At 44.4% G+C, this 13,188-nt stretch overlaps 1 protein-coding gene across 1 annotated transcript in view; it reads left to right on the top strand.

Annotated features, from left to right (window-relative positions):
• The window catches only part of LOC309558540 (uncharacterized protein), a 553,938-nt gene that overhangs the window by 447,165 nt on the left and 93,585 nt on the right, over positions 1-13,188 (top strand). Inside the window, exon 14 of the mRNA XM_082261619.1 lies at positions 1,549-1,903. Within this exon, the coding sequence (XP_082117745.1) occupies positions 1,549-1,903 (355 nt within the window). The remainder of the gene's footprint in view (positions 1-1,548; positions 1,904-13,188) is intronic.

Here is a 13,188-nt window from a genome sequence, read left to right on the forward strand (position 1 = left end):
CTGAATTGTCGCTTTTTGTTTCTGAGCTGCTCTTGCAGGATGACAGCACCGGTCCAGGAAGTGACATCATACACATCACTTCCTGGTCTGTGCTCAGGAGGGAGGCTCAGCAGATGAATGTTCGTTGAGCTCCCGCCATCCTTCCCAGCGACACCTGCCATGATCACACCAGGCCTGCAGGTGGGATAGCGGAGGGGGGGGGGGGGGAGACATTGTGGCAATTATGGAAGTGATTGGTGGCGTCACACACATTTAAAAAACACATGGCTGAAGCAAGGTTGGACATCCAAATCCGCAGTATGTGACTGGAGATTCAGATTTTAGCACCCCCCCCCCCAACTCTGTCCTATGCTGGCGCCAGCCCTGACTTTACTTACCATATTCCTTGTTGCCCTGGCTGTCAACACTCTTCTCTTTCCTGGGTGGACCCTCTGCATCCTCACTTTACAATGATAGAGTTCCTGCGATCGAAAGCAAAGCCAAGTGGCTTCAGGGGAACGATTATGCAGCTGGGAGGAAGCCTACAGGAGTGAAAAATTAGGCAGGTATAGTTGATTTTTAGATTTTTATGTTCCCCCTAGACAAAATGGGCATTCAAGTCTTACAGGTCTTGGCAACTCCAAATCAGGAGTTTCGTTTTAAAATGAGTAGTAAGTTTCTATGTGGCACTGTAGTGGTGTGCCCCTTTATCCAGATGTAGGTACAAGTCCCTTTAACTCGATTCCCCACAATCCTCTGGGCTCCCAGCATTCCAGGACACGCCCAGGGAGTATAAATGCCAGCTCTGCCCAGCTTCCTGTGCTCAGAGAGATCCTGCCTGATGGGACAGCAGTGACTGGGCAAGTGAGCTGTCCCCAAGTGCTGGGTCCTCATTCGATCAGTCTGGTGTGTGGGCCACCAGCAGTGAGCACAAGAGCACGCAGCATCTATCCAAGCCCCAGTCACTGGAGAGGACTCTGTTACAGTCCATGTGGAGAAGCTGTCCAAGCAGTGGGTTGGTCCTATCTATGGCCCCCAGAGCCTCCTGACCAAAGTCAGCATCAGCAGCGCCTGTGTGAAGTCTGTGCCAGCAGGAAATCCCCTCAGCTCACAGTCTGCTGAATGAACAATCAATCTCTTGGAACACGTGAGAATCTTCAGATCTTTATCCTATCAGTAAACTGAACTCAGAACACTCTGCTGCCATCTAGTGGCCATTATTAGAACTGCAATAGAATTGTTTTCACGTGTTTTATGAATGTTTCTCCCTTCCTCATATTGCTGTTTTGTACTGAAAACCTCTGTTCACATGATCACCTGTGTAATCTACGTTCCACATTGTTAAGTAAAGTAGAAATTGCACATCACCACTGGTCTAATCATTTGGCTGATACCGTTACATAACAGCACTACCTGTTTTCACATGCTTTTCCAGTAGCATCCAAAAGAAAGTGATCCCACCTGTACGTTCTTCTGCATGGAATACTTACAACATTGTTTTTTAGAGAATCCAACCCATTGGGAAATATGAACTGACTTGTATGTCTTGTAAATAACTTTGTGTTGCAGATCTGCCCTGGCGTCCACAAGTTGGAGACATCAAAATTCCACACCTGGAAGAAGGTAAAGAGGCCTCTCTGACCTGTGATATCTCCGGATATTTCCCAGATCATCTGAAAGTGAGCTGGCTTAAGAAGGAACCCGGAACAGACTCACCTCCCATTGTAACCGAGCTACCTAAAGATGCCTACAAAGTCTCTGATAAGAAGGAGCAGAAAGATAAGACCTTCTCCTATAAGTCATCTCTGACATTCACCCCATCATTCCAGAGAGACCAGGGGGGAGAGTTCATCTGTAGAGTGGAACATCCCAGCCTGGAGCAACCCATAGAGAGAAGAACGGGCCCTATAGTAATAGGTACACAATAGGTCTGTCATCGTGTAACAGTTCTGTGCCGGTTCACACTTGTGTGCTTCAAACTCGCAGCAAATTCTGCATTGCATCCAAATTGCACCCTGTTCATGCAAACCGCTGCTAGCGTGTATATGTTAGGGTTAACGACACTCTGAAATTGGTTTGTAAAAATGCAGTGTGATTTGCAGAATTGGATCGCATGGGTGTTCACACCCATGCGATCCAATTCTGGTGCGGCCAAAAAAAAGGGTCCTGCGTGATTTTGGTGCGATTTGAGGCATACAGAATAATGGCTCAAATTTCACTGCTGAAGAATCGCATGTGATTTGAACAGGAATGTGGTGTGATTTCTGTTCAAAATTGGATACAGTTGCCAAACCGTGTAGTGTGAACCGGTACTCACCGGTGACGTTTTACATTGAGGCTGCATTCACACCTTTCACAATGTATTTGTGTTAATGAAATATGTGAGTTTGGGGCTTACTGTATATGGGGTAACACATAAAGGTCCTTCTTCTATACACCTGTGGAGCCTTTTGGGGCATTCTTCTATTAGCCAAGTCTACAATGAAGTCACAACATATAGGATCAGTGACTCCGGTGCTTCCACTGTGTAGCCTGGTTTCCAGAAGACATCAACAGGCCCTGACAGCTCTGGTTGAAGATCAGGGATAGGCACTAACCGAGGCTGTGGCTGACATTTTCCAATGTATAGACCTTAGTGAAGGACACCAAGGTACATTTCAAGATAAAAAACATCAAAAACACTACTCTCTACTAGGGTTAAGGCCCTTCTCTAAAGGGGGACTCTTCCTTGTACCTCATACCTGACCCTGCTTTACCCAATCTTTCCCCTTGCTTGTATATATAGTGTATCATAGTGTGTTATGGCTCTCAGACACACTATAGGAAAATCAGGCAAACATTTTCGTCCGAAGAACTTTTGTATGATTTTCATGTAGTGTGTTCACAACTTTCTACAGCCGATTCCGACCTTCTGAACGAAAATTTCCAAAGGAACGAGCTCCAGAGTTTTTTTTGTATGGGAACAGAAAAAATGATTTTTGTTTAATGTGTACCCTTTTTGTACAATTTTTTGTACAAAAAAAAAAAAATCAGAAACGAAGGACTGCGCAGAAACAATAAACAACATAAAAGAAGACATTTTCGTACAAATTTTCTTTTATCTGTTCCGATTTACTGTGAGACAATGAGGAAAATCAGATGATTGTCCGCCTGGTTTTCTTATAGTGTGTACCCCACTTTAGTTAGGTAGTTTTTCACTAGGCTTTAAACTGTTACACATTTCACTTTTGCTTGTACTTTGGTTGTGGTGTTGAATGTTTTTTTGCTGTATATAGGTCAGGATTTCCACGCTAATGGATAAAGGGTTGATAAAAAATTGTAGAATGGCTGCTGCCTACCTCAAAATATAGTGTAAACTATATCAGTAAGTAGATGAGTGTAGAGGTAATTGGCGCTGCCAAATATAATTACCGTATATACTCGAGTATAAGGCCGAGTTTTTCAGCACATTTTTTTGTGCTGAAAACGTCCCCCTAGGGTTATAGTCGAGTCAAGAAAAAAAAAAAAGTCCCTGGCCACTCCGACGTGTTTAAGCTTTAAAAATGGCGCCGCCCGGCGCATACATGTCACCGCGCACGCGCCACCGCCGCTCGGGAGAGGCCGGAATAGCCGAAAGTATACGAGCGCCGGCGGCGCGTGCGCAATGAAATGTCAGCGCCGGGCGGTGACATTTTTAAAATGAAGGCGTCTCTGGAACAGGTAAGTGACACTACCTGCCATTATGCAGGGCTGCGGGCATACTACATAGTTCACCTGTACCATGCCCACAGCACTGCATCTCCTGTAATATGCCCACAACCCCGGATCCTCTTGTACCATGCCAGTACCCTGCATTCTCCTGTACCATGCCAGTACCCTGCATTCTCCTGCACCATGCCAGTACCCTGCATTCTCCTGTACCATACCAGTCACCCTGCATTCTCCTGTACCATACCAGTCACCCTGCATTCTCCTGTACCATGCCAGTACCCTGCATTCTCCTGCACCATGCCAGTACCCTGCATTCTCCTGTACCATGCCAGTACCCTGCATTCTCCTGCACCATGCCAGTACCCTGCATTCTCCTGCACCATGCCAGTCACCCTGCATTCTCCTGTACCATGCCAGTCACCCTGCATTCTCCTGTACCATGCCAGTACCCTGCATTCTCCTGCACCATGCCAGTACCCTGCATTCTCCTGTACCATGCCAGTACCCTGCAATCTCCTGCACCATGCCAGTACCCTTCATTCTCCTGCACCATGCCAGTACCCTGCATTCTCCTGCACCATGCCAGTACCCTGCATTCTCCTGCACCATGCCCGCCGCCCTGCATTCTCACCCTAGGCTTATACTCGAGTCAATGATTTTTCCCATCTTTTTTGTGGTAAAAGTAGGGGCCTCGGCTTATACTCGGGTCGGCTTATACTCGAGTATATACGGTACACAATAAGTAAGGGGAAGGGGTGTAGGGTGTATGTTAATTTAATGAGCCAATATTTAGGAAGTAGTGAAAAAATAAAGGTGCGCTGATAAACGTGCGTAAAGCTGCTACCAAGATATGTATGTGATGTAAATGTAAAAAAAGGGTTGGTGCGCTAAACTTGTATTCCACAAATATATAAACAATGCATACAATTGTAAATAAAGTGAAAAAATTAAAAGTCCATTCTCTTGTGACAACGTGCAAATGAATAAACTTTGAAGTGACTTGAAACGAATTGTGATTCCTGTAACTCGATAAATTGTGTATGACCACCACGTGAAACGATCCCCACCACCGACAAGCTGTTCTTCTTACCAGATAGACAGATATATACGTGAGTGGATGGATGATACAGCTACTCACTCCCCATGCAGCTTCACCCAAAGTGTGTGTGTAAGCCGCTTACCAGATATCAATGTGGTTGAGCATGGGAATAAACATCTCATCTCTTCAGAATCGAGGCTGTCTGTTGGTGTGGCGATCCCAATACAAAGTATAGTGTCTCCTTGTGACTCCGCAACGAATATGTAAGGAATGCAAGAGGACCAAATAGTGCATTACCCCCGATTTATTTAAAAAATAAAAGCAATTGCACTTACATGTCTCTGAATAGTCACAGGCATATACGTAGGAAAGTTGAATGATTACAGGAACGCTCCCGTGTCCGGCTGCAGCAACGGACGACCGGGATGACGTGAGTGACGGCGCGACACGCCTCCTCTCTGACGCGTTTCCTCTTACGAGACTTCCACCGAGATAGGGCGTGTCGCGCCGTCACTCACGTCATCCCGGTCGTCCGTTGCTGCAGCCGGACACGGGAGCGTTCCTGTAATCATTCAACTTTCCTACGTATATGCCTGTGACTATTCAGAGACATGTAAGTGCAATTGCTTTTATTTTTTAAATAAATCGGGGGTAATGCACTATTTGGTCCTCTTGCATTCCTTACATATTCGTTGCGGAGTCACAAGGAGACACTATACTTTGTATTGGGATCGCCACACCAACAGACAGCCTCGATTCTGAAGAGATGAGATGTTTATTCCCATGCTCAACCACATTGATATCTGGTAAGCGGCTTACACACACACTTTGGGTGAAGCTGCATGGGGAGTGAGTAGCTGTATCATCCATCCACTCACGTATATATCTGTCTATCTGGTAAGAAGAACAGCTTGTCGGTGGTGGGGATCGTTTCACGTGGTGGTCATACACAATTTATCGAGTTACAGGAATCACAATTCGTTTCAAGTCACTTCAAAGTTTATTCATTTGCACGTTGTCACAAGAGAATGGACTTTTAATATTTAGGAAGTGTGATGTATTTTTTGCTGTGTTAATAATAAATCTTATTATAATTGCACTTAGTTTGGGTCAAGTCTTCTTTGTACAGCTACACAGATCTGGTCTGTAGGGGTTCCTCTTTCTGGTGAGTGAGATCCTGGGAGAGAGAGGGAGCACGAGTGCCCTCACAGTCATGATTCACTTTGAAGACTGATTAACCACTGGCAATTTATTAACCACTTTAATACAGGGCACTTCCCTCCCTTCCCGCCCAGGCCAATTTTCCCCTTTTAGCGCTGTTGCATTTTGAATGACAATTGCGCGGTCATGCAACACTGTACCTACACCAAATTTATGTCATTTTCCCCCCACAAACAGAGCTTTCTTTTGGTGGTATTTGATCACCTGTGCGATTTTTACTTTTTGCTAAACAAATAAAAAAAGACCGAAAAGTTTGAAAAAAAAAAAATTTTTTTGTTTATGTTATACAATTTTGTAAATAAATATGTTTTTTCCTGCACTGATGAGCACTGATGAGACTGCACTGACAGGCACTGATGAGGAGGCACTGATGGGGTGGCACTGATGGGGTGCCACTGATGGGGTGGCACTGATAGGCGGCACTGATATGCGGCACTGATAGGTAGCACTGATATGCAGCATTGGTGGGCACTGATAGGTGGCACTGCTGGGCACTGATAGGCGGCATTGATGGGCACTGATAGGTGGCACTGACGGGCACTGATAGGTGGCACTGACGGGCACTAATGGGCACTGATAGGCGGCACTGGTGGGCACTGATGGGCAGCACTGATCGGCACTGAGGGGCGGCACTGATGGGCACTGATAGGCAGCACCGGTGGGCAATAATGGGCACTGGTGGGTGACATTCAAGGATGGCAATGATGGGCACTTGTGGGCAGCACTGATAGGGAGGGCACTGGTGGGCAGCACTGATGGGGAGGGCAATAGGGGGCTCCCTGAGCCCTGATTGCCATCCCTGGTGGCCATAGTGGGCATCCCTGGGGTCATAGTGGGCATCCCTGGGGTCATAGTGGGCATCCCTGGGGTCATAGTGGGCATCCCTGGTGGATCTAGTGGCATCCCCCCCCGGGGTTCTGCACTGGTAATCAATGATCTGATTACCAGTGCCGACCCCCCCCCCCTGTCAGGGGAGCCGCCGATCGGCGCTCCTTTACTCGTGCCTGTCAGGCACGAACTAAGGAAAGCCGATCAACGGCTGTTCCTATTTACTATGTGACCAGCCGTGATTGGACACGGCTGATCACATGGTAAAGAGCCTCCGTCAGAGGCTCTTTACCGAGATCGGAGATGCAGGGTTTCAGGCTGACACCTCGCATCACCGATCGCCGCTCTGCGCGCCCCCGGGGGGCGCCCAGAGCGGTGTTATCCTGCCGCCGTCATATGACGTCCGGTCAGGATAACTCAACCACATTCCCGCCGTCATTTGCCTATAGGGCGGGCGGGAAGTGGTTAATTTTTCATATGGATTTTTTTAATTTTATAATTATTGTGGATTTTAATTTATTTGCAATATTTATTGATCAAATAATATATATAAATCTTTCCCTTTTTGCATAGATGTTACCTGGATAATTTTATAATTATTGCGGACTTTAATTCAATTTTGCAATTTTTATTGATCAAATTATTTCATATAAAATCATTCACTTTTTGCACAGATGTCACCTGGATAATTTTATAATTATTGTGGACTTTAATTCAATTTTGCAATTTTTATAGATCAAATTATTATTTTTTTTCCCCCAAAATTTTATATATATAATCATTCACTTTTTTTGCACAAATGTCACCTTTTTATACTTTATCACTTTATTGATGTGTTTTTTTTTTTTTGGTTTATATTTACAATTTTTTAGCTATAGTATTTGGTATTTGTAGCCTTTTTGGATTTACAATTGGTCTATACACTCGCTTATACATTCTTTGCACTCCTAGCACTTTATTTATATATATATATATATATATATATATATATATATATATATTTTCTATCACTGATATTTGTTAGATTTAAATCCTACTTGCCCCCAGCCAGCGCCACATATCCCTCCTTTTACATGTTCAGATCTGGTCACCCCTGGATATCAGCACATGAAATCCTCACACCTGCAATCTGTATGCTCTGTAATAAATTGCATGCTTCTGCCCACTACACCCTGTAATCCGGGCTATACCCTTATTAGTTCTGCCCACCGCACTCTTTATGTTGAGCTGTTTGTTACATCCCCCCGACCACTGCACTGTGCTGCACATTACACCCTCCTCCTTCACTAAGGTTCTCTAACAAACCTCTGAGGGCTTCACAGAACAGCTGTATTTATACTGAGATTAAATAACACACAGGTGGACTCTATTTACTAATTAGGTGACTTCTAAAGGCAATTGGTTCACTAGATTTTAGTTAGGGGTATCAGAGTAAAGGGGGGTGAAAACAAATGCACGCCACACTTTTCACATATTTATTAGTAAAAATTGTTGAAAACCATTTATAATTTTCCTTCCACTTCACAATGATGTGCCACTCTGTGTCGGTCTATCACATAAAATCCCAATAAAATACATTTAGGTTTTTGGATGTAACATGACAAAATGTGGAAAATTTCAAGGGGTATGAATACTTTTTCAAGGCGCTGTATTTCAGCAGAAGAAGCTGTCCCGTGGATGTTACGGGGTTGAGACAAACCATTTACTATTGACAGGGGTGCTTACAATGATCAGCTTTGATTTATTTACAAAAAACCTTTATCCCAAAAATAAAAAAAACTGCTGTAATTGTGAGCTGGAGTTCAGCTTCAATTTGTTAGTGTACCTAAATCTGCTAGTACACCTAACATCCCCTCTTACCCCTAGACCACAGGTGTCAATGCGGCCCTCGCACCTCTCCTGCAGTTGCTGCACACCCACCGCCCCCCCCCCCCTGTCTCTACCCTCACCTTTTCTCAGTAGTCGGCAGCAGAAAGGACAGAACTCCTTTGCCAGATCCTGTGCTTCTCTGTGATGCTGCAGAAAGGCTTTTCATTGCCCATCCCCCCCCCTCGCCTTCTCAGCAGTCTGCAGCAGAGAGGAGGGCAGAACTCCTCCTACAGATCCTGCCCCTCTCTGTGCAGCCACAACACCACCTTGTCTCTGCCTCCCCTGGTCTCAGCATTCAGCAGACTCTGTAGCCCTCCTCTGGTCCTCCTCCAGACCTTGCAATTTCTTTTCTCCAGATCCACCTGCATCTTCTTCCTGGCAGTAGCACAAGGTAAGGGGGTGCATTGTGCTGTAAGGAAGAGTGGGTGACTCTTGACTTATGATGATGGTGGGGGGGGGGGCTCTTGACATCTCATGTAAGGGTGTAAGGGGGGTGTTCTGGATATTTAATCTTACAGATATAAGCGGCCCTTTGAGGGCAACCATAATGCTAATGTGGCCGGCGATGAAATTGAGTTTGACACCCCTGCCCTAGACTGACAAGACAGACTGTCCAGAGGTGCCCCCTGTGCTCCTTCATCCAGAGTGAGGGGGGCGCGCTAATAAAGGAGGTGTGTTACTGGCCAGATCACCAGGGGAAGACTGAGGTTAAAAAAAAATAAATAAATAAAATAAGAAAACGAATGCAGCCATCACATCTAATGATTGATAAGCTGCGATATAATACATTTTTGATTTTGGGATTAATACTGCCTTAGGATTTGTGCCATGGATGCACCGTGTATAAAATCTTCATTTTACAAAATAAATATTGTATAAAAACCATTCATGTATAACTTGTAAACGCGTAAATGTGAAATGTCGCTCCACCAGGTGACCAAAGTTCAATCCGGACTCCAGATACAAATAAAGAGACACATTAATGCAGATCTGTATTCATTAACCACTTTAAGACCGGAAGGATTTGCCTAAATGACCAGGCCCTATTTTGTGATTCGGCACTGCGTGACTTTACCGGACAATTGCGCGGTCGTGCGATGCTGTACCCAAACGAAATTTACATCCTTTTTTCCCCACAAACAGAGCTTTCTTTTGGTGGTATTTGATCACCTGTGCGATTTTATTTTTTTCGCTATAAACAAAAAAAGTGCGGCAATTTTGAAAAAAAAAAACAAACAATATTTTTCACACTCTTTTATATAACATTCTAAAAAAAAAAATATTTAAAAATCAAAAATTTTTAACGTTTTAGGCCAATTTGTTTTCTGCTACATATTTTTGGTAAAAAAAAAAAAAAATCGCAATAAGTGTATTTTGATTGGTTTGCGCAAAAGTTATCACGTCTACAAACTAGAGGAAAGATTTATGTCATTTTTTATTGTTTTTTTTTTTTTTTACTAGTAATGGCGGCGATCTGCGATTTTTTGCGGGACTGCGACATTGCAGTCCCGCAGTTCGGACACCTTATTTTTGACACTTTTGGGGGGACCAGTGACATTACCACAGTAATCAGTGCTAAAAATATGCACTGTTACTGTAATAATGACACTGGTAGGGAAGGGGTTAACATTATAGGTGATCAAAGGGTTAAATTTTAGCCTAGGGGAGTTAAAACGATCATAGAGACCTGTGATCCTATATAGAAGGATCACAGGCACTCTGTGATCATTCCAGGGAGAAGAACGGTTGGCTGTGTTTACAACAACTGACCGTCCTTCTCTCTCTCAGCGGGGAGCGATGTCAGGCGGCTATCAGAGCTGCCTACCCCGTGCATCGGAGTCCCCGCTGACGAGCGAGTGCTGTACATGTATGGCGATTTACCTGAGAGCAGCTGCCTGCCGCAGTACATCTGCAGCAGGTGGTCGTAAAGAGGTTAATACATCATTATTATTTTTTTATTTAAATTTCATGCACTCCCTATACAACATAACCTATACTGGGAGAGGGGGGGGAGCAGCACAAGGAGCCAATCAGTTGTGCTGCAGTGCTTATGTGCTAACATGGGACATGCTGATAGGAGGAGAGAGCAGAGTGGCAGAGAGATGAGCTCATCAGTCTGTTGTGTTTATCCAGTTACAGACTGGGGGAGGGACAAAACCTGTAAGTGTTACTAAACTGCAGCAAAGGAAAATCAGGTCTCCTGCACTGACAGGCCTGTACTGTTTGGCAGCACAGTGTTCATTTTATTACTGAATGGACAAAAAATACAAATCCCTGGACAGCTTCCATATAAATATATAATCTGTGTATTTAGCGGTTTGCCCGGAGTTCAGCTTTAATGCAGAACTACAGCCAAAATGAACATAAAAACGAATAGCCCAATAAAAGGTTATATAACAAAATCAGCTTTTGATGCAGTATTCAGCTTCAGCCCAAAGATTCCCCCTGCAGTTTTCTGCCACTAAATTCCCTCAATCAGAAGGCCAGCATCATTCTACCCACTTCCTCTGAGCCCAGGTCATCCTAGATTCACCCCAGCCTGTGAATGGACAGTGAAAGGAGAAGCAGAGATTAGCTTATCTCTCTGTCACTCGGCTTTTTCCTCCTAACAACATGCTTCTGGTCAGCCCATGAAGGAATTGGCTGCTTGTGCTGCTTCTACCTCTCCCAGACTGAGTTCTGCTACACAGAGAATTTAGGAGTCTGATGCCAGGTCAAATTTAGGTGCTTACACTGCTTGTATTGTAGAAATACATTTACAAATGTATTAATGATTATAGAGCTGCATTAATTGGTCTAAAATATCTGCCTGGAATCCAGCTTTAAAGCCTTCAAACAAGAGACAATTCAAAACTGTATAATAATCAGAAGAGCAAATGATTGCTGGGCTTCCAACAACATGTCATCCAACAAAGGGGAGCCAATGTGCAATTTACCTTCTGAATCCATACTTTTCCTAGGTGGCCGGTATTATTTTCTTAGCCTTTGTGTCTGCCATGCTTATGCAGAGATCCGCTGCCCTCTACTGTCAGCTGCTAGTATCACACTATAATGTATGATTATGTATGTCACTTCCTGACTCTGAGGTTGTTGGGAAAAGATCCAGGAAGGAGGAAGTGGAGAGGGAGAAGGTTTCAGCCACGTCTTCTGTTCATGCTACTAATACTAGATCAGAAGAGAAGATTATTGCCAGAAGACTAAGACTGCGTTCCAGGCTGGTTGGGTAAAGGCTGGAGGGTCTCCTCAGCAACGCATTTCATGTCTTCAGATCTCCGATACAAACACTGATGCCACATCATCCTCAGGGGCCCCTGCAATGGGTCTTTGTTGCAATATTCATCTGAAGGTATCTCTATAAATAACTATATATACCCAGGTCTTCTGTTCATGCTACTTATACTAGATCAGAAGAGAAGATTATTGCTAGAAGACTAAGACTGCATTCCAGGCTGGTTGGGTAAAGGCTGGAGGGTCTCCTCAGCAACGCATTTCATGTCTTCAGATCTCCGATACAAACACCGATGCCACATCATCCTCAGGGGCCCCTGCAATGGGTCTTTGTTGCAATATTCATCTGAAGGTATCTCTATAAATAACTATATATACCCAGGTCTTCTGTTCATGCTACTTATACTAGATCAGAAGAGAAGATTATTGCCAGAAGACTAAGACTGCGTTCCAGGCTGGTTGGGTAAAGCTTGGAGGGTCTCCTCAGCAACGCATTTCATGTCTTCAGATCTCCGATACAAACACTGATGCCACATCATCCTCAGGCGCCCCTGCAATGGGTCTTTGTTGCAATATTCATCTAAAGGTATCTCTATAAATAACTATATATATCCGGGTAGATGGGCACAATTTCCATACTGCTGTGCATGTATATACTTACTTTATGGTTAATGTTATATGCTGGTTGCAATAGTTCTTCTGCTTCCAATTACTTTGATCAGATCAGTGGTTCATTTCCCAGGAAGGGAATCCCCTTTGTTCACAGTGGTCCTGTCCTGGATGGAGGCACCGCCAGCTTTATTATGAATCTTCCACTTAGTTCTGATTCTCCTATTTACCGGCTATTACGCCTCGTTTCCACTGAGTGGTACGGTACGGTTCAGTTCAGTGCGGTACGGTTCAGAACGGTACACCTTGCGTTTCCACTGCCAATAGTACCCTTTTATGATAGGCGTGGTGTAGCAGGAAAGCTGTGATCGACGATTCTCTGTCAACCAATCAAGTTCTGCAGAGTGTAGCTACACCCTGTTGGTACGGTACTAATGTGCTTGGTACCCCAACGAAAGAGTCACAAAAAAGTGGTACGGTACGGTTCGGAATTAGGGTACCATTCACAATGAAAAAGGCAAAAATTGCGTACCGTACCGAATGGTACCCTAATTCCGAACCGTACCGTACCACTTTTTTGGGACCCTTTCGTTGGGGTAAAAGCACATTAGTACTGTACCAACAGGGTGGAGCTACACTCTGCAGAACTTGATTGGTTGACAGAGAATCGTCAATCACAGCTTTCCTGCTACACCACGCCTATCATGAAAGGGTACTATTGGCAG

The sequence above is a fragment of the Pelophylax lessonae genome (genome assembly GCF_965119305.1).
Source record: "Pelophylax lessonae genome assembly, chromosome: 6".
Lineage (NCBI taxonomy): Eukaryota > Metazoa > Chordata > Amphibia > Anura > Ranidae > Pelophylax > Pelophylax lessonae.